Source organism: Polyodon spathula, chromosome 11, assembly GCF_017654505.1.
Source record: "Polyodon spathula isolate WHYD16114869_AA chromosome 11, ASM1765450v1, whole genome shotgun sequence".
NCBI lineage: Eukaryota > Metazoa > Chordata > Actinopteri > Acipenseriformes > Polyodontidae > Polyodon > Polyodon spathula.
This window is the reverse complement of record NC_054544.1, coordinates 46,584,407-46,607,458: the sequence shown is the minus strand read 5'-3', so window position 1 is coordinate 46,607,458 and position 23,052 is coordinate 46,584,407. Positions and strand designations below refer to the sequence as shown.

General features: G+C 43.0%; 2 protein-coding genes across 3 annotated transcripts in view; one reads left to right on the top strand and one right to left on the bottom strand.

The window, feature by feature from the left end:
• cep63 (centrosomal protein 63) overlaps window positions 1-23,052 on the top strand; it is a 99,984-nt gene that overhangs the window by 8,285 nt on the left and 68,647 nt on the right. The window lies entirely within an intron of this gene.
• Window positions 1-23,052, bottom strand: part of gpc5b (glypican 5b) — a 342,838-nt gene that overhangs the window by 315,087 nt on the left and 4,699 nt on the right. For both annotated transcript variants that reach the window (XM_041263858.1, XM_041263859.1), the window contains exon 2: window positions 4,425-4,586. In XM_041263858.1, coding sequence (XP_041119792.1) covers window positions 4,425-4,586 — 162 coding nt within the window. The remainder of the gene's footprint in view (window positions 1-4,424; window positions 4,587-23,052) is intronic.

The window sequence follows — 23,052 nt, the reverse complement described above, 5'->3', positions numbered from 1 at the left end:
TCACATTTATTTTGCATCAGAATCAAAACCCTAACGTTGTACACCGGAGTGTAACCGTTAATGTTAAAAGAAAACAAAATAATATTATTATGTATTTATTTCTTAGCAGACGCCCAATTGTTATAAAATATATTAGTACAAAGTATCGTATTACAGAATATCACATTACATTTAAGAGCAAGTTCGACTAAGAGTAGTTAACTTATAGTAAAATAATTGAGTAAAGTCGAGGAAGAGCACGTAGTTAGTATGATAGAGCAATTACAAAAAACGAATACAGATGCCTACAAGAATAAAATCAAGTACAAGATACAGGAAGTAGTTATAATTAAGAGCAGTTGTAGAATATGGCAGGGTATGGAGTAGTTCAGTGAAAGTACAAGCTGATGAAAATATTGGTACAATTGAGTGCCATATAATCCAGTATAGTTGAGAGTTGTGAGGTTCACTCAAAATGTTGATATTTATTGAAATCGTATTGACTCTCGTCTTCACAATTTCCCGGATCCTAGAAGAATTTTATTTGTTTAGGGGACCCTGGCCTAATTCTAAAGGTGGGTCATCATGAGTTTTCTTACTACTCTTCGATTAAATGTTTGGTCGATTTGGTGCTTCATGCAGCAGTCTCTTGACACAGGGGTGGTACCGACAGACTGGAAAATTGCAAACGTAATACCGATCCACAAAAAGGGAAACAAAACTGAACCAGGTAACTACAGACCAGTAAGCCTGACTTCTATTATATGCAAACTTATGGAAACTATAATAAGATCCAAAATGGAAAATTACCTATATGGTAACAGGGTACTGGGAGACAGTCAACATGGTTTTAGGAAAGGGAGATCGTGCCTAACTAACTTGCTTGATTTTTTTGAGGATGCAACATCGATAATGGATAATTGCAAAGCATATGACATGGTTTATTTAGATTTCCAGAAAGCTTTTGACAAAGTCCCGCACAAAAGATTAATTCTCAAACTGAACGCAGTTGGGATTCAAGGAAACACATGTACATGGATTAGGGAGTGGTTAACATGTAGAAAACAGAAAGTACTGATTAGAGGAAAAACCTCAGAATGGAGTGTGGTAACCAGCGGTGTACCACAGGGATCAGTATTAGGTCCTCTGCTATTCCTAATCTACATTAATGATTTAGATTCTGGTATAGTAAGCAAACTTGTTAAATTTGCAGACGACACAAAAGTAGGAGGAGTGGCAAACACTGTTGCAGCAGCAAAGGTCATTCAAAATGATCTAGACAAGATTCAGAACTGGGCAGACACATGGCAAATGACATTTAATAGAGAAAAGTGTAAGGTACTGCACGCAGGAAATAAAAATGTACATTATAAATATCATATGGGAGATATTGAAATTGGAGAAGGAATCTATGAAAAAGACCTAGGAGTTTTTGTTGACTCAGAAATGTCTTCATCTAGACAATGTGGGGAAGCTATAAAAAAGGCTAACAAGATGCTCGGATACATTGTGAAAAGTGTTGAATTTAAATCAAGGGAAGTAATGTTAAAAACTGTACAATGCACTTGTAAGACCTCATCTTGAATATTGTGTGCAGTTCTGGTCACCTCGCTATAAAAAAGATATTGCTGCTCTAGAAAGAGTGCAAAGAAGAGCGACCAGAATTATTCCGGGCTTTAAAAGGCATGTCATATGCAGACAGGCTAAAAGAATTGAATCTGTTCAGTCTTGAACAAAGAAGACTACGTGGCGACCTAATTCAAGCATTCAAAATTCTAAAAGGTATTGACAGTGTCGACCCAAGGGACTTTTTCAGCCTGAAAAAAGAAACAAGGACCAGGGGTCACAAATGGAGTTTAGAAAAAGGGGCATTCAGAACAGAAAATAGGAGACACTTTTTTACACAGAGAATTGTGAGGGTCTGGAATCAACTCCCCAGTAATGTTGTTGAAGCTGACACCCTGGGATCCTTCAAGAAGCTGCTTGATGAGATTTTGGGATCAATAAGCTACTAACAACCAAACGAGCAAGATGGGCCGAATGGCCTCCTCTCGTTTGTAAACTTTCTTATGTTCTTATGTTCTTATGCTGAGGCACCGGAAGGTGCTCAGGGACTGAGCAGTCCTGATATCGGTTGGTAGGTCATTCCACCAATGAGAGGCAAGGGGAGTACAGCTAATCTGCCAGTGGTAGAGGAGAGGAGGGGGCGAGAGGGGATGTAGGGTGAAACAGTAGTCTGGAAATATGAGGGAACAGAAAGGTCAAGACAGTCAAAGGCAAGTACAAGAGTTTTTAATTGGATGAGAGCAGCGATCGGAAGCCAGTGTAGACAGTGGAGCAACGGTGTAGCGTGGGAGAAACAAAAAAGGGAAAATACAAGGCGAGCAGCAGAGTTTTGGATGAGCTGGAGCGGACAGATAGCAGAGACAGGGAGGTCAGTCAGGAGGGAGCTGATGTAATCAAGGCGGGACAGTACCATATACAAGACACTGTCCACTTTTAATATACAGGACATTGCAAAGGTTCTCATTGACAGGACAGCACAGAAGAATACTGATTCAAGTTAAAGTAAGACTCACAGCAGAAGTAGCATATCATTCAGTGCGTTTATATGGCCAGTAATATTCCACTAGTATTTGGAACACCGAATAATCCAAATATACGTTTATCCATGTAATCAATCCATGTGACCCTCTGCAAAGGCACCAAGATTGTTATTACAGGATTAGTATAACGTACAACAAATAAGTAAAGAACCGAAATATTGTCAGCACAGTGAGAGGGGGGCAGTATTAGTGTTAATACACATAATACATGTTGTATGCATGCACAGCATTTACTAAACCCTAGGTATTCTAAGAGAACTAAGATAATAAGACTGCTGTGCCGTCCTGCAGTTCTTCACCTCAGAACAGCTGTACAAACCAACTGACAACATCAGCAGACCAACATGACGGCCAGATTTTAACTTAAGAGTGAGAAAAATGTACTCAACTGCAACATAATGCTAAAACAATAAATATATTATTTTAGATTTTTATATTAACTATATATATATATATATATATATATAGTATTTTATATAAATAACAAAATCGTAATAGATATATTATATATAGAAATTGTATCTATTTTAGAAATTATATTTTAGTAAATACATTTTTCATAAAAGTAACAATAAACATAAAATCTTTTAGAATCATTTATGATAATAAAGTACATCCTACTATAAATATCACACCAGGATTCCAGTGGGCTTACTGGTTGTGTATTGTATTTATTGTGCGTTGTTCTGCTTGGTATTTACTCCAGTTTGTATATCAGTTTTATATACCAATTGAAGACGGGTACCTGGCAAATGAATCTCAGAATATAATCCCAAAAAGGCTCTTAAATGAAGGTTTCTAATTGATCTGTTTGAATTTAAACTGAAAAATTAAGTGTAGTAAAAGGCAGGACACTGCCAGTGTTTGATGATTCTCGGAGACCTCTGTGGCAAGAGTGGGTTTTTCATCTAGTGTGTATCATCCCTCTAAAGAATGTAAAGTAACTTTGAAATGTTTAAGTAAGCACTCTGTGATATCTTGTTTTCGGTTCATAATGTTGTTTTGTAAAATTAATATTCACACAATTTCAAGATAAAGATTCAATCACATCAGCACATGTTCTTGATGGATTTTCTTTGCCACTTGCTCCTGAGGCCAAAAATCTTAAATAATTTTAGTACCCAAACTAACCACCTGGTGACACATACAAATGTAACAAAGATATCCTTTTCTCAGGCATGCAATCATCAAGTCATCTCTGTCTGATGCTGAACAGCTGGTCTCTGCATTGGTATTGGACTATTGTAAGGCCTTATTTGCATGAGTTTTACTAACTCCCTTAATAAACTTCAGCTAGAACAAATGCTGTAGTTCTGCTTTTAACCTACTGGTCCCCTTACCAGTCCTGTCTCTCCGGTCTGGAATCTGGATCTAGGACCAGGGGGGGTGACTGCAAGGCGATAGGGTTTATAGCTGTTATACTCTTTGACTTTGCAATATTATTATAAGTTTATTTAGCAGACCCCTTTACCCAAGGCGATTTACAGAGACTAGGGTGTGTAAACTATGCATCAGCTGCAGTGTCACTTACAACAACGTTTCGCCCGAAGACAGACCACAAGGAGGTTAAGTGACTTGCACAAGGTCCGCAATGAGTCAGTGAGTGAGCCGGTATTTTAACCTGGTTACAAGCCTTTTTCTTTAACCACTGGACCACACATCCTCCTACCTCGCGACAACCAATCTGGGATTAAGAGACTGTGACAGTTTAAAAATCTTGCCTACCTGTATGACTTAGATTTTAAATGTAATTAATAAAACACATATAGTTATAAAGCATTTTTGGACAACCTTGGTAATGAAAGGTGCTGTAGAAGTGAAACGAGGTGGCTGTCTTACCTTGGAAGGAGGTGGCGTGACCCACCAGGAGGAACTTGAGCTCAAAGCTGTAGGACTGGATGGTCTGCAGAGTTTCTCTCCGCACCGCTACCTGGTAGCTCTCCTCCATCTTCCGAGTACAGCAGGTGGGGCCTCTGTGTTGGCACACCTGCAGCTTCTCATCTGAAAGAGTTTAAAGCAGGGCAGTCAGGAGATCTTTCTGAGGGGTTCCATTCACTCAGAGAAATGCAGTGTGGAAAGCAGGGCTGCCAGGAGATCTTTCTGAGGTGCTCCATTCACTCAGATATTCAGTGTGGATAATGTGGGCAGATACTCAGACTCTCCATGGAATTCACTTTAACAGGTTTTATCTGCACATTATTAGGTACTGTTATACATTGTGGGTAAGGAAATAAGTGAGCCCAGACAAGGAGACCTGTAGAAAATTAATCGTTGTTTATTCAGTCATAGTTACACACAGAACCCAGAACAGAGAACACAAAACACAGACTAGAACCCCAAGAACCCAGAAGCACACACGCGCCTTTGCTTTTATACCCTAGCTAACACACGACCTTGCACATGTTGAGATGCACTCTAGCTAACACACGGCCTTACACGTGTTGATATACACTGTAAGAATTTTGTGTGTGCTGTGCACATGAACAACGCTCTGCACCTGCAGAGCAGAACAGAACAGGTACCAGTAAAAGTCACAATGTCTTCTAATTAATATACATGTATCTGATTACTTGTCTTTCCTTTGTTGTGTCCCTTTGATTTAAAATGAATTTTCTTTTGATTGTCTATCTTTTACTGACCTCTTCAATACCGCACTCTTCAGTTGAAGTTGCCTGCCGTAGACATCCAGGACCATATTCATAAAAGATGGCGGTAATTTCCAGCCATTAAAAAAAAAAAAGTATTTAACATGCGATTTAACAAAGTATTTAACATGCGATTTACACAACTACTGCCAGGTTATTTTACCGGCTGGTAATGGGTTTAGATGTATCTAACCAATTGTCAGAGTAGGAGTCATGTCTCCTACGTAAGTCATCAATAGCATACACTGTATGTTTAAACCATCACATTATGGTTACAGGAGATGTCTGGAGACAGGCAGGTTGTCCGAAATATCGACATGACAATGTGTTGTTACAGCTCATGATATTTGACTTTTGCTGAGCTGTGTACTGTCAACAATAAAATTGCAAACCCGATACCAAATTGCTGATGACTGGATGCTGCTGACTCTTACTTTTGAAAAGACACTTTGTTTATGCAGGCAACAAGAATTTAACAGCATTCTGACACACTGTGGCAAAGTGGTTTGCAGTGCGCAGGTATAGTGGTGATGTGATTATGAAAGACAGACAACAAAGTTCACAATCTAAACAGGTTTTATTTTTATAATCCTGGTCTGATGATCACAGAGAATAATCCCAGGCAATACACAGCAATGTGTACTGCACTGCTCCAAAACAACATGTTGCAGTCCCAAAATAATAATCATAGTAGAACACACACAAAGACACACACGTTCACAAGTCCAGAGTGAGTGCTATAGTGCTTGTGGTGTAATGCAATTTATCAGTGCACAATGGTACAGTGTTGTCTGGGTTTAGTGCTGGCCTTAAGCGACAGTTGTGGATCGTGTAGCTGTCTAATAATAACAAACAAGTTGATTTTAGACACGACAAAACAAACAAAAGACTCACAGTAATTTTACACTTGTCCTTCACTGGTTCTCTTTTAACCATTAACCGCAGCTGTGCCCCCTCTCCTGACCTATCCCCCCTTCTTCATAGCCGGCAGCTCCCTCTTGTTGGGCTCCAGCCACAGTATTTCCTGCGGAAAAGCAGGGCTGACACTAACCCTCGGCAAAGCAGTTCCATGGACAGTAGCAGCAGCGGACCCTCGGGAGGCGACGGCAGCAGCAGCGGACCCTCGGGAGGCGACGGCAGCAGCAGTGGACCCTCGGGAGGCGAACTCAGGAGGGGAGCCCCTGGCCATAGAGGCGGCAGCGGGAGCTCCACTTCTCCCTCGATGCGGAGCAACAGGCAGCCCCAGGCAATGCAGACGTGGCATCCTTGGGCAGTGCAAGGCAGACATCCTTGGGCGGAGCGAGGCAGACATTCTTGGGCGGAGCGAGGCAGACATCCTTGGGCGGAGTGATGCAGACACCCTTGGGCGGAGTGAGGCAGACACCCTTGGGCGGAACCAGCAGGAATTCACCCTCTGCTGGTGGAGTCTGGCGCTGCAAGCAGTCCTCCCATGGTGGTGGAGGTGGAACCAGCAGGAATTCACCCTCTGCTGGTGGAGGTGGGAGCTGCAAGCAGTCCTCCCATGGTGGTGGCTGCTCTTTTCCTCGTGAGGGTTGTGGTGCAACCAGCAGGTATTCTCCCTCTGCTTGTGGAGACAGCAGCAATGGCTCCTCTCTCTCTGATGCTGGAGACAGCAGCGATGGTTCCTCTCCCTCTGATGCTGGAGATAGCAGGGCTTCTCCCTCTTGCGCTGGAGACGGCAGCGATGGCTCCTCTCCTTCTGGCGCTGGAGACGGCAGCGATGGCTCCTCTCCTTCTGGCGCTGGAGACGGCAGCGATGGCTCCTCTCCCTCTGGCGCTGGAGACGGCAGCGATGGGGCTTTTCCCAATGGAGCTGGAGATAGCGGGAGATGTCCGCAATGTCTGGGATGGACACTGGGAGTTATTGCTTTTCCCAGGCTTCCCATCGCTCTCCATCTCTGGCCCACAGGAGGAGGGCCTCTTCGACATTCCTCCCAGGCTCCAACAGCCATCCCCAGATTCCCTCAGAAGAGAGGGAATTTGTCAGCCTCTGAGCCAGTGGCACCTCTTCCCCCCGACGCCGGACGCTCAGGCTCCTCCTTCTCCTGCCATGCATGGCTCTGGCTGAGTGGGCGGTATCTGACCTCGCCACACAGGAAGCACCACCCTTCCTCATCCAGACTAGCGAGGCAAACATCCGCCGTGGTCGAGATGCGACGGGACCTGCGACCGGCCCCGTGCTGCTGCTTTCTCGTGCCGCTTCTTCCCATTTTTTTAAATTATTTTTTTTATTTTGTAATCCAAACAATTTTTTTTTTTCAAACAAAAACAAAAAAAAACACTCCTGGACTGATGCTGGGTGGTTTGCAGGGGTGATGTCAGACCAGAAATACAGACTCCAAACCATGATGAATGGTGGTGAACCTGAGATGCTACGGCACCCAGTGTTTTATTAAATAATAATAACAAACAAAATATTTAAACAAAACACACAACTGAAAATAAAGGGCACGTTGGCCAAAGTAAATAAACAGACAAACAAATGGACAGAAAACAAGTACCATGCTGGAGCTTCCAGCGCGAAATAACATTTGTTAGTCAAATAGAATCTCTCCTTTCTCCCATTCTCCACTCACAAACACACAACCGCGAGTGAATGAAAACATGCAGCTTTTATGCAGCTGTACCGAGACTCGATTACTAATCAATCATTCAATTGGAGTCTCGGTACAACTGTACGTGAGTTAATAAAAGTGCAATAAAACAGTGTCTGGTTATTTTTCCACCAAATCAATAACTGGCCATTTTAATTCAAGAAGGTGTTCAAACATATAATAAACCGTGTTCCACCTTGTTTGTACGTCCTGTATTAACTTGAGTTGTGCTTTTTCTGGGTTCAGCATTTCTGTTTGTTTCCTATTTAAAGCACTTGTTGCCATCTCACTCTTTTTAAAATGTACAGCCAGTCTCCTTGCTGCTGCCACTAATGTATGGACTTGTCGTACATCCTCCAAGCTTTTCTGAATGCAGTGATTTATATTGTGCCCTGCGCAACTCACACATGCCACGCTACCAAAAAGTAACACAGCATGCTTGCAGAAAGCAAAGACATTGCTCAGCACATGTTGGCCACGTTGTCATAAACACAAGCTATTACTTTTGTAGCCACTTCAAGCTGTGTGTATCTGAATGGACACTTGTGCTAAATTCACAGCTGTGTTTCTCATGTAATTTTCATGTTGCAATACTTTTGACTGGAGTTCCCAGTTTTTCTTAATGTAATGGCGGGTGACTGTTAAAAACCCTTCTTGTGCCATGTTTGTCCTTACATTGGTAGTGATGCACGTTCGTGGTCCAGAGTAATGAATTTTGTTCTTTCATTTAAAAAAGAAGAAAAACACCTGACAACCTTATTTCAAATTAAATTAAATTGACAATTGAACTAGCAAAATCTGGTCCTGAAATGCAGTTTACCTCTAGTCTCTTCTCTAAGTTTGTTTTTGTTTTTGTCACACTTACTCTGAAAAGGTACGTGCGGCGTAGTAGGCGGGGAGATTTTTTTATTATTGCTATTTAAAGGAACCAAAGGAAAGGCAAGGAATAAGAGTGTAGATTTACATTTTGCTGGTCCTAATAAAACACCAGTTAAGGCACTTTCTTTTTTCTTTTTCAACCATCGATGGTTATTTTATCCATGATGGTTACTCCAACGATTCAATGCATCCATGCATTGTCCCAGCCCTACTTTCCACCCACCCAGTGGATTCTGTTCAGTTTCCAAAGCACTTTCTGGAACAAAATGGGTTGGCTTCCCTCATCTGCCATTTCACTGTCATAATCAGTGAGCAAGGCAGTAATTAGGCTGCAGCTGTATCTATCCTAAGGGAGTGAAGTCATAACACTGCAAACACCCTCCCTCTCTCTTGGGCTCTCAGAGACACACCCCACCACTCCTACTGCGTGAGAAGTGCACTGTGTCTAAGAGGCCCTGATCAGTGGTCACATTTGTGACCAACAGGGATTGTCTTTGGTGTGGATAAGACCTGAGAGATATGTCTGAACCAAAGATACTTTAAATGGTCTCCAGCAGCTTGGCTTGTGGCTATGAACTTTGCTGAGCTTAACCTTGTTAAAATGAATTCTCAATGATGTGAAAGAAAACAGAAACAAGAAAAGAATTGGAAACCCAGTAACATAAATGAGTAAGTCTTGAATGCCTTGCCTTGGGGGCACCATTTGAAAAAAGCAGCACTTCCACCAAGATGATTGCCTGCAATCCTTCAATGTCTGGCTGAAGTCTGCTGATACATTCAAATTATTTATACAGTAGAATAATATCACATAGGGTAAGATACAAGCAGGGCCATGACCAGAGTTGACATTCTAACGAGGTCAAACTTGGGTTTCAAGCTCTAGCTGCAGTATTTATATGACTGCTTGGTATTTACTATTCAACCTCCAAATCTGTGTTTCACAGCAAACCAACAGAGAAAATGAAGTCTTTTGTACTTTACCAGACCATTTACATTGATGATGCAAAAAAAAAAAAAACTAGCAAGGACACGACATCGGTGTCCTCATAGCTAGTTACAGCCATGGATACAAGCTGATAGCAACTCCTTGGGAAGTCAGTGACGACCAATGAGTGGCTTTGCCTTGAGTGGGTGAAAATCAGCTGTATCTTTCACGGCACCCTGTTTCATATACTATATAGCTTAATAAAAATAATTAAACAGTATATTTTATTTTAATGTGACTTCATTGCCATCTATCTGATACAAGGCACCTGACACAAGCTACCTTATGCAGACATGTCAAAAGGCTGTATCGCATCAATATTAGGATCTATTATATATTATAACCTTAGATATGGCATACATTATTTGCATGCAGGAGTAAATACAGGAACAAGGCCAGATCGTGAAAGTACAATTACTACCAGTGTCAGGAGAATGTGTGATCATCACAGTTAATTTAAAGCACTCCCTCCATATCTCACACAGTTCATTTACAACACCCCCTCCATATCTCACAGTTTATTTACAGCACCTCTCCATATCTCACCAATCCAGAATTCCCTCATTTGCTCAATTTACTGTTAGGAAATAAAGAGGGAGCACTGTAATTGTGAAGATGGTGACCAGCGCAATAGTTATTGCACATAAGGAAATCATTAAACACAGGATTGGTTTAAAATCACATATTTTGGTTAAAGTTGACAAAGTGGGAAATGCAAATGAAAAATGGGTGAGCAGAGATTCTTAGAACTGTCTTTATATTTTTTAAATGTTTTAATACAATATTTATATAGCTATTGTCCAGTTGTCTTTTAATTGAATGTTATATTTCAGATAAGTAATAATAAGGGATAGTGTGCTGTGTAGATCACAGGTAATGTCATTACTGTCCCCACTGAGTTCTCAGGTTAGGAATGCTCTCGTGGAGACAGAACGAAAGAAAGAGGCTAGTCTCGGCTCATTCATGTGGACAGATATCACGTCTAACAATGTGTGTCGGATTATCCTCCAGTGTAGAGTAATTGCCTCCCCCTCTGGGATCTCTGTCTCTGTTCCACACAGTGTAATCTGCACTGAACTGTAACCGGTCCAGAACACTGATACAGCAGGGGAAAGGGTAGTGCCAAAAAGGGAAAGCCTACACACTATGTAAAGTAGGTCATAGGGATGAGAAAAATAAAAAAGTGAATACCCCTCTCCCTTCAAGTATTATTGATTACCTTTGATACTAAAAGTGATTTGTAATTAAAAGGGGGAACTTGGCATTTTTGAAACGTGTGTAAAATATAGGGCTATTTAGTGTGGCTATTGTTCTGTTAGCAGTGGGCGTATTTGTTTTGTTTGGCTTAGCATAAATTGGTACCTAACTGTGTATTCAGTTTGTGAGTATAACTGAAGAGACATGTGTGTTTCCAGTCGCTGGTGGAAACAACATTAAAATAGGCAAGTGAATTACAGCTAATTTAATAGTTTAAATCGTTGATTGCTAAAGTAACCAGACTGTGCATAAAAATTATAATTTAGATTCCCTTTGTGTGCTGGGCTGTATTGAACTGGGAGGCTGATTAGAACCATGTGTTTAATTATACAGCTCCAGGCCTACAGGCTAGTATAAATTGTCAAAAAGTGTTCTAAGCAGCAGCCATTCCAAGCACCAGCTGTCTAAGGGCCACACGACCAAGGGCAGTCTGAGCTGTGCAGTCCAAATGAGGACAGGTGGAACGAGGATCATTCAAATCCCTCCAAACAGCTACTAGAGGCCTCATTCCTACTTTGACACCAAACGTCTTAATCCCCTGTACAAAGCGTGTTCACTCGATCTAAACTCCCAAAATGAACACTGGTAAGTACCTGCTGCACATACCCTTACTAACTCCTTCTCCCCCTACACTGCCTGCTACAAACCTGAAAATCTCCTTTTTTAATTGTTGTTCCCTGACTAACAAATCTCTACTTCTCAGCTGACATAACTGATGCCAATCTTGCTCTTCTCTGTCTAGCTGAAACCTGCCACTCTGTAAACGACATGTACTCGCTGCATCTAGCCACCGCAAAGGGCTATTCCCTCTTTGACAAACCTCACCTCACTGGCAGAGGTGGGGGCACTGCTGTTATTGCAAATTCTGTGCTTGTTTCCTCAGTTCTTTCTTGTCTGCCTTTTCTTCATTTGAGCGTCAAGCTCCTCTCCCATGTCCCTCACGAGTTTTCAGAATTCCTCTCCCTCATCTGCACTTCTACTGAAAATCCTACTCCTAGATGACTTCAACATTCATGTTGTCTTGCCTTCCTCCCCCCTAGTGACCAACTTCAACAGGCTTCTGGACTGTCTTGGACACTCTCAACATCCTCACTCATACCCGAGGACACACCCTGGATCAGTTCATCACCAGGGTTCTTGACCTTTCCAAACTCTCTGTCTCAGATATCTGTTTCTCTGATCATTTCTTAATCACTGCTAATATTAATCTCCCTGCTGCTTCCTCCGCTACTGATACTGTTATCTCCTTCCATACCAAGAATCTGTTGAATCCTCTGAAACTCTCGGAACGTGTCTCTTCATCCCCTCTAACTGGTACTCTCCCATCCTCAGTTTATGATGCGGTGATCCTCTATAACGCCGTCAAGAAACTGCCAATGGTACACCCTCGAACTTTGAGTGTTTAAGTCTGCCAGACACAATCTTGAGTGCAAGTGGATGTTGTCTGGACTAACAGTTCATAGAAAGATCTAGACCGACCATCTCTTTAAGACCACAGACTAAATCCTACATCCAGCCACTGACGGATCCATCTCCCGTTCATCCTCCTCTCTTACCTGTCATGATTTCTCCTTTTTCTTTTGGTACAAAATTGACAACATCTATTCTACGCTCGCCCATCACAAACCCAGTGTACTACTTAACCACCTTGACTCTCCTCCGGTTGCCCCTCCTGCCCTCTCCTCGTTCTCTTGTCTCTCTATTGCTGATGTCTCTGGTTTTACTGTTGAAATCAACTACTGCCATGTGCCCCCTGGACGCCTGGCCGAATAACCTTGTCCGTCTCTGTGCTTCTGACCTTCCTCCTTCCATTATGCACATTCTCAACCTGTCCCTCGACTATAGCTCGGTTCCTGCTGTCCTTAAGTTTGCCCTAGTTACGCCGGTACTCAAAAAATCCTCCCTCGACCAGGTTGACTTATTTAATTTCCATCCCATCTCCAATCTCTCTTTTAGAAAATAATACTAAAGAAACTTTATAAATTAGAGGAGGCCATTCGGACCATCTTGATCGTTTGGTTGTTAGTAGCTTATTGATTCCAGAATCTCATCAAGCAACTTCTCCATTACAGGGGAGTTGATTCCCGATTTCCACATTTTTTTTTTTTTTTGCAGTGAGGTGACCAGAACTAAACACAATATTCTAGGTGAGGTACTAATGTACTAATGCATTGTAGAGTTTTAACATTACTTCCCTTGAGCTAAATTCCCCGAGCATCTTGTTAGCCTTTTTTTATAGCTTCCCCACATTGTCTAGACGAAGACATTTCTGAGTCAACAAAAACTCCTAGGTCTTTTTCACAGATTCCGTCTCCAATTTCAGTATCTCCCATATGGTATTTATAATGCACATTTTTATTGCCTGTGTGCAGTACCTTACACTTTTCTCTATTAAATGTCATTTGCCATGTGTCTGCCCAGTTCTGAATGCTGTCTAGATCATTTTGGATGACTTTTGCTGCTGCATCAGTGTTTGCCACTCCTCCTATTTTTGTGTCATCTGCAAATTTAACAAGTTTGCTTACTATACCAGAATCTAAGTCATTAATGTAGATTAAGAATAGCAGAGGACCTAATACTGATCCCTGTGGTACTCCACTGGTTACCTCACTCCATTCTGAGGTTTTTCCTCTAATCAGTACTTTCTGTTTTCTACATGTTAAACTTACTCCCTAATCCATGTACATGTGTTTCCTTGAATACCTACTGCGTTCAGTTTGAGAATTAATCTTTTATGCGGGACTTTGTCAAAAGCTTTCTGGAAATCGAAATAAACCATGTTGTGTGCTTTGCAATTATCCATTATCGATGTTGCATCCTCAAAAAAATCAAGCAGGTTAGTTAGACACAATCTCCCTTTTCTAAAACCATGCTGAAACCAAGGATACTGTTACCATATAGGTAATTTTCCATTTTAGACCTTATTATAGTTTCCATAAGTTTACGTATAATGGAAGTCAGGCTTATTGGTCTGTATTTACCTGGTTCAGTTTTGTTTCCCATTTTGTGGATTGGTATTATGTTTGCAATTCTCTAATCTGTTGGTACAACCCCTGTGTCAAGAGACTGTTGCATGATCTTGGTTAGCGGTTTGTAAATAACTTCTTTCATTTCTTTGAGTACTATTGGGAGGATCTCATCCGGCCCAGGGGATTTGTTTATTTTAAGAGCTCCTAGTCCCTTTAACAATTCTGCCTTGGTTATGCTAAAGATATTTAAAACTGAATAGGATCAGGATGACATATGGGGCAGGTTGTCCATATCCTCCTTTGTAAAAACTTGTGAAAAGTAATCATTTAATATATTTGCTATTTTTTTTCTTCATCTATGATTTTGCCATTTGTATCTCTTAGACATTTAACCTTCTCTTTGAATGTTCTCTTGCTGTTATAATATTGGAAAAACATTTTGGAATTGGTTTTAGCCCCCTTAGTAATGTTCATTTCTATCTCTCTCTTGGCCTTTCTAACTTCCTTTGTGCGTTTGCAGTTCCGAATACTCTTTTTGTGTACTTTGTTTTTGGTCGCTCTGTAAAGTGCTTTTTTTTATTGCTTCAGAGAAGAAGGGGTGCAGGTGGAACACCTCCAATTCCACCAACTGGTTCAAGTGAAACTGTGAAACAACCTTAGGCAGAAAAGCCAGGCTAGTGTGTAAAGTAGCGTTATCAAAGCGCAAACAGGAACCCTCTATGGAAGGGCCTGTAACTCACTGACACGTTTTGCTGACATGACTGCCAGGAGAAAGGCTGTCTTAAAAGACAAGTATTTATGGTCCACTGAATGCAGAGGCTCGAAGGGAGCCTTCGTAAGAGCCTCTAGAACTAAGTCCAGATGCCAGGAAGGAACCATTGGTTTAAGGGGACGGCGGAGCCGCCTAGCCCCTTTTAAAAACTGCACTGCCAAAATATGAGCTCAGAGAGACACAGAGTCAATTTTGACATGGCAAACAGATATAGCAGCCAGGTACACCGTCAACGTAGAGGGGGATTTACCCTCCTCTAGGAGGTCCTGTAGAAACAGCAAAACAACCGACATGGGCAGGAGGTGGGGTCATGGTCTCTCGCCAAGCACCTATCCTGGAAAATCCTCAATTTATAAGAATACTGAGACCTCGTTGAAGAGGCTCTAGCATTCAGTAGTGTGAATCGAGAACCACAGAGGGCAATGTGTGGACTCCTCTGAGGCAAACAGGTCGACTGTCGTGATGCCAAACCTGTGCCAAATCATGGCTACCACCTGGAGATGCAGGCGCCACTCGGCATGCCGAGGGGTCCCCCTCGACAGCAGGTCTGCTGCCTGGTTCGAAACTCCCGGCAGGTGGACTGCCCTGAGGGACAGAAAAAGTGGTTGTGCCCATGTGAGCAACTGGAACATGGCTTGGTGCAACCACAGGGACCGTAGAGCCCCCTGCCTATTGACGTATGCTATGACAGTGGTATTGTCCGTGTGCACTAGTACATGCCTGCCCTGCAGCACTGACTGAAAATGGTGCAGGGCCAGGTGCACTGCCCTTAGTTCCAGAGCACTGATGTGGGCGGACTGCCACCTGCCATTCCAAACCGCCCCCCAACCAAGGCTGGATGCGCCGTGGTCAGCACCTCTCTCCGGTATATTACACCCATAGTTACTCCTTCGCCGAGGTGGCAAGGATTCTTCCACCAGTTAAGGGCACACCAGCATAACCTAGATACCGTCAGCTGGCGGTGCCTGTCTTGGGCCTGGGTGAAATACTTGAACATTGAGCCATGCCTGCAAAGGGCGCATATAGAGGAGACCGAGAGGGAGGACAGAGGAGGCTGCGTCCAGCAGACCTAGCAACCACTGATACAGCACCACCTGCACTGACTGTCTGAGGTGAAAAAGGGACAGAGATCTTGCAATGCGCCAACAAGGAAGCGAGCATAGACCTGGAATCCAGCCGGATCCCAAGGAAAACCATCACTGCAAGGAGCTCTTCTCCAGGTTGAGTGTGAGCCCCAGCTGGGTAAGATGCTCCGTCTAGAGCCATGCGAGACAAGGCTTACTCCCACAACTGGCCAAAGATGAGCCAGTCGTCCAAGTAATTGAGGACCCTGACCCCCTGCAGCTGCAAGGTGCCAGAACAACGTCTAGGCACTTGGAGAAAGTCCTGGGAGCAAGAGACAGACCGAATGGCACAACACAGAACTTGTACATGCTGCCCTAAAAGCCGAACAAGAGTTACATTCTGTGGCCAAGACGTATCAGGACTTGAAAATACGCGTCCCGGAGGTCCACGGTCGCAAACCAGTCGCCCAGCCGGACAGACTGGAGAATGTGACGATAGTTAGCATCTTGCACTTTCTTTCCTTCAGGAATATGTTCAGGCCTCCAAGATCCAAAACGGGACGGAGCCCATCGTCCCGCTTTGGCACCAGAAAATATCTTGAGTAAAAACCCTCCTGTTGACATGGGGGTTCTACATGGCGAATTGCATGCTTTGTTAGTAACGCGTTGTGGCAAAGTGGTGAGAAAATACAGGTGAGTGCAGTGCAGAGCGGATTAATCACACAGACAATTGCTTTCAGGTGCAAGAGTATTTTATTAATAAATGACAAAGTCCAGAGCCCAAAGGCAAACACCAGTAAATAATAAACTCTGGCGTGATACAGCAGCGTGTATCACTCATATTTGTAATACCCGGGTTTGACCCGCAACCAAAAGTCCAGGTTTTACACACACACAAACACAAGATAGTCACTGAAATTAGGTGCTAGTGGTGTGATTACAGTACTCTGTGAAATGCGGGGGTGAAAAGCGATGTCCGGGTTAACGCTGGCTTGCGCTACAGCTCCTAACAACACAAAACAAACACTCCCAGTTTCTAGTACAGCACGGTATTCCTTCAAGGTCAAATCCAACCATTTACAAAGGAACAGATTACTTTGCTACACCCCTATTTTATACCTTCGCTCATGACCCCTTGGTTAACGAGCGCATCCACTCCTCCAATCCGGGGATGCCACGCAGTTACCTGTTCGATTCATTGAGTTCGGTTACCGTAGCTCAGTCCCTTTTCTAGCCAACCGACTTCCACCTACCCATGGGAATAAAGTGTCATACCTTTTAGTCCAGGGTACTCTGCTCCCTTTATCTAGCACCCTCTCAGATCAGGAGGAAGATCTAACACCAAGTGTCATTCGATTTCTGTCACAGTCATCCAATTCTTGCTTTGAGAACAGAGTCCTGTGCGGGGTAAGACAAGCCCTTGGAATAGAGGAGGTCCAGCTCGAAACTGGAGTGAGTAGCCGGAGTGGATGGTTGCAAGCACCCACGTGTCAGAGGTGCATTGCCTCCATGCTAGAAGGTGGTGCTGGCTGTATGGGTGCAGGGTGTGAGGCTAGAGCCCGTCAGGGTTGCTGCTGCTTTTGCTGAGGCTGCTGGGCTGTGTGAGGCTGGTGCTGCCTCTGTTGAGGGCACTGCTGGGGTCTCTGCAGGGCACTGCCCGCCGCTGCCGGAGCCAGTTGAGGGGGTACTGCCTGCTTGGCCCAGGTGGAGCAGCCTCCTGGACAGTCCACACAATGGTCTGTGGTGCAGCAGCTCTGGGTCTCCATCGCTGTTGCCCTTGGTACTGGGTATATTTGGGTCACAGAAGCAGCTCTGTGAGCTGCTTTGACCACTCCTTCACACAGTTGAGACTGCTGCAGCATCTCTTCCATGGCTGGCCCGTAGGTGTAGCCAGGGGAGATGGGCACGCTGAGCAGGGACACTTTGTCCAAGTCCGGGACCTTGGCCTGGGAGAGCCAAATCTGGCATTGCGTAACCACAGTCTTGCTGCCAGTGCACCCACGCTGTATGCCCTTTTTAAGTGTCTCAATGACCCTACACTGTTTATTTGGGCAGGAGAAGTCACGGGACAGCATTGAAATAGTCAGTGTCTGCACTAAAGCAGCCACCACGAAATCAATGGACGGGAAATGCTGGAACCCCAGCTTCTCCGCGCCCTGGAAGGCATACAATGCTTCCAACTGTCTGGAACAAGTGGGCGCTGATGCTGGGCTGCCCCACGAAGACTGCAACTCCGCCATAAAATCCGGGAGGACTGGGAGAGGTTTACAGTGCTGTGTAGTCGACACCGAGGTTTCAAAAACTGATCGGCGGACCTGGGTCTCCTGAGTCCAAGGGATCTTGACCCGGGCAGCAGCTCTGCTCACAAGGACTGCTTGGAGCCATATAGGTCTCAGACAGGGAGCCCTCTAAACAGGAGGGGTCCTCCGTTCCCCTTTCAAATTCGCCTTCCTCCATGGAGGCGGCCAGGGACACCACATCGTCCTGCTCTTCCGCAATCAGCTGAGACTGAGGGAGAGCAGGGACCAATGCTGTAGCTCAGGGGGTCTCCAGTCGAGTGGGTGCAGGGGGAGCTATCAAATTGACAAGACGCTCCAACAATGACTGCTTTGCGACCATGCTTGCTAGCTGTGTCATTTGTGCCCGTAAGGCTGACACATCTGCATTGGTCGAGTGCCTGCGCTTCTTCAATTTCTTGGTCTTATGCCCTGGAGAGCAAGACACAGACCGAGCACTGCGGCTCGCAGACAGCTCATGCAATAGGCTCCTCAAGTGTATCATCAAAGGCCGTGTAGAGCCAGAGGAGGTCGAACGAACTTCAGCATGGTCTGCCCTCTTAGCTCTCTTTTGAAAGCTAGCACCCACAGCACAAAAGGTGGTAGCTGCCAGCACTCGTCAGGCATGAATAGCGCCCAGGCATTGGACGCACAAATTGTGGCCATCCTCTAGGAGAGGCTGGCCCCACATCTCACACAATCGTCGAACGACATCATACGGATGGATAAATGTGTGGGGTGCTCTGCATGGGAATGCTGTGCACCTGTACCGAGCACAGGGTGCTAATTACCAAGGTGTACCGGGCACGGGGACACTGAGGAAGTGCACAGGAATGCACAGGCGTGTTATGTGTACCGGGGCTGTGCACCGGGTTAATCCAGATGAATGCACGGGGCACTGAGCACGGTGCTATGCACAGCACAGGGGTGCTGAGTGTATCGGGGCTACACACGGGAGTGCTATGCACCGGATAATGCACGGGGCACGGTGTACCGATGGATGTATGGGGTACTATGCACGACAGTGCTATGTACCACCAAAAAAGGCCCAAAATGCTATGCAAAGTGCTATACACTGGGTTAATGTGCTTAAGCTGCCGAGCCAGAGCTACGAGGCACAGCACACTAAAACAACTGTAGCCGGTTTGAAGACAGAAACTGTAACACAACTCAGTTTGGTACAATGGAGACACAAAACAATTTGAGGAGTACAAAATCCAAAATAGACGAGGCTGGAAATAGCAGCCGCTGCTTCTCAGCCACCAAAACCACATAGCTGTGTGATTTAGACTACAAGAGAAACTACCGTCACTTCTAAAGGAAGAGGCAAGCCGGCTTCCGAGGAGGAATAGCGAGGTATTTTAATACCAAAAAACGGAGCAAGTGAAGACACGTCTGCTCTGGTTGGAGTGAGGAATCAAATGGTGAAGGTGATTGGGTGACCTAGCATCTTGTTCCAGAAAGCAACAGTCACACTGGGCCTATCAGGCAGCTTTTTAAATACGTGCTCAGGTCATGTGACACGCGGGTCAATTCCCAACTCGTAATGGTTGACATTGCGAGATTGAAAGGGAACGTAGGGTTATTGGAGTTCACAAAAAAAACCAAACAAACCTTTTCACTTCCTTTTTAGCTTAATTATTGAGCTTACTGATTCATTTAAATTGTTTTCTTTATGTTGTTTTCAGGGCATTTGGTGTATTTTAGTTTTTATCTGTTTCATATTTTTTTTATTTCAATTGTTCATTTTATCGATTTTTTTTTTTTTTTTTTTTACACAACAGTACTCACTTAAGCATTTGTATATCAGCTGACAAGTTCAGCTGATATCCGAGCACGCCTTTCTCCTTAAGGCGTATCAGCCTCTATACATGAACCCCCAATCTCTCTCACAAGCGTACATATTTTTACGATATCAAAATACTTTTTTTTTTTCTTTTGGTGCATATGTATAGCTATTATGTACTATATATCACCTTACAGTACCATAATACGACAACAAATGGACTGAATGATAACACCTGAAAGTAATCTATATATGTTTTTAATAAAGTAGCCGGCGCAAATCTAGTATTAGGTGATGGATTGCGCCGATTGCCGGTTTATTTTGAAAACCCTGCATTCATTGTCACTATTTTTGCTTTGAAAATAATCAGTTATTTTTTTTAGCAGTCATTTTTAACGTTTTAGCTTCTCAAAGTGCTCAACACAGCAAACCCGCCCCTTCAACTCTCTGATTGGTTAAATGCTATGCTTTTGTGGTAAATGAAGAGGTTTGCGAACATGAAACATTATTTTACAATGTATTGTTACCTGTTAAGTCTACTATTTCCCCTGTACCTTTTTGACTTGCTGAACAGAGATGTAATTGAATATTGTGTAGCGCTGTGACGTGTTTGCTACCACTTTCCCACAGGACACAAACCTTCTCTCCTGTGTATATGGATGAGTGTGGGCGGGTCATGTGAGTAGTCAAGATCCTCTCTAAACTCTAAAAAAACAATTAAACATGTCTACCGGCACCAGAATTTAATGTTGCTGGCGCTATATGAGGTACCCCAAATTTGCACCCCTAACACATAAAATCTTGCAGCACATAAAATCTCACAACAGTCCAGTTCAGTGTCAGGCCCCCTAAGGGTGGGGGCCCTAGGTCGGTCGCCTACAGCCCTGGCTGTAGCTTCCTATTGCTTTGAAACACAATTACGACTGGAGTTTGCATGTATTTTAGGTTCTGTTGCAGTCACAGACAGTCAACAATGATTTTGTTTATATTTTCCTTGCTGGTCTGCTTTTAATTATCATTATATTTATTACTTAACAGCATTTTAAAAAGCAGAAAAAAGCCACAATGCTAGTATCAGATTCATTTAACCTTATGTCCAAGACATACACTACTGTAAACAAATCAAACTTGTATACACGTATAACAACTTAGTTTGAACTGTTAAACTAATCTGTATGTTTTTTGCCAGTTTCATTGCCAGCAGAGATCAACAACATATATGTTAAAAAATGTGTGCAGGCAGCTTTCCACAAAATGTAAACAAACTAAAAAAAAAATTGGTCTGTGAAAGTTATCTAACTTACTTTTTAGTTAACTTCATTCCCAACTTGTCTGTACTAATATATTAGCCACACACACACACACACATTGCTGTTACACTACCCTACAAAATCAAAAGATCTAATTTAAGAATATTTTCAAGAACTGTTGCCCTGAATATCAACGCTTTTCTCACAGTCGGGGAGGGCTTTTGTGGTGGGATTTTTACTTTGACTATTTTTCATGTTCCAGCAAAAATCTAAAACAGCCAAGAAGGATGAGAAGTCGCAAAACCCCAATTCCAACAGTATGAGGAATGTTATGCAAATGAAGTGGGCACCTAATTAACATACCCCCCGGACAAAAATCAAGAGTTGATGTGGTCGGATTGAGTACTTCCCATCTAAACTGGTTCCCCTGTTTCAAATAGTCCTAATGGAGATGGGAAGCCATTCAAACAGGCCCCATCTGAAAAAGGCTCTGATGTGGGTGTAGTGTCTCTGATTACTGATGGAGCGCAATGTGCTGCTAGAGATTACTGTGATTTTAGACGATAAAAGGAACAATGTAGCTGCTATGCCAGAATGAAAAATAAATAAATAAACGAATACATGAATAAATAAATAAATAAATAAATAAAAACTAAAACTAATAATTAAATACATGTCTATTTATGTATTTATTTCAACATTTATTTCTATATTTATTTATGCATTAATTAATTCATTAATTTATTTTTCGTTTTGGCATAAAATATCCTCCACTGAAACTATAATTTACATACAGTATACGTTCTTACTCATTTATTGTACTTACCACTTTTTTCTATAAGTTTAACCTCACTTAGTCAAAATCGCTCTCAAACATAATTACTTACTGTATTTTCTCTTATTTGACTTTGCTCTTACTACCGACTTTATTTATAACTGCTCTTATCTTTAATGTGATATTTTGCAACAACTGTACGTTGCCCTGGATAAGGGTGTCTGCTAAGAAATAAATAATAATAATAAAAAATGTACTTGCTTTATCATTGTGTTACATTAAATGTATCTTCTCTTCTTTCTCCATAGTTCCATTTGTGTTTTTCTCCATTAAATGTATCTTCTCTTCTTTCTCCACTATGTTCACATGCTTGTTTTTTTATAATTTTTCTTAAACAGGCAGACAGCTTTACTGCCTTTCAATTCCACCTTTCCATCATTAACATATAGGTTTCTCATTTAAACTGAATAGTTTTCTCGCCACTTATGTAAATTGCACCCATTCCACCTATCGGAAAACAGCAGAAAGGGGTTTCATTTTGATGGAAACAACGTTCGGATTCAGAGACAGGTTAAACAGGCGGAGACAGCGAGTTCTGGACTGTCGAGCGTTGGGGATCAGAGACAGGTTAAACAGGCGGAGACAGCGAGTTCTGGACTGTCGAGCGTTGGGGATCAGAGACAGGTTAAACAGGCGGAGACAGCGAGTTCTGGACTGTCGAGCGTTGGGGATCAGAGACAGGTTAAACAGGCGGAGACAGCGAGTTTGGGACTGTCAGAAGACACTTCTGATATTCAGAGCCTGTATAACTCTTAACCTGCAAAATCTTGCTGAAGGATAGGCTATTGCAATAATAGAGGCGTTTGCTTGTCTTTACACAAACTTGGTAATTACTGCAAACATGCTTCTAAACCAAGCAATGATACCTGTATTCTTAGCAGTGTCTGAGGAAGATATTTTCAACTGATACAGTATTTTGATAATGGGTTTGAAGGAAACTCAACGACAAATAGACGTTTCAATATCTCACTTCAAATCTGCAGCAGGATAGTTTACTTTTGGCAGTTGCTATGCGTTCCAGGGTTGCCAGATTTCTGCTGGGTTTATAGCCCAGTCACTTCAAAAATAGCCAAAAAATAGCCCAATTATTTGTTTTAACTGAAAGCAAGCTTATTTTTAACATGTAGGCCTATA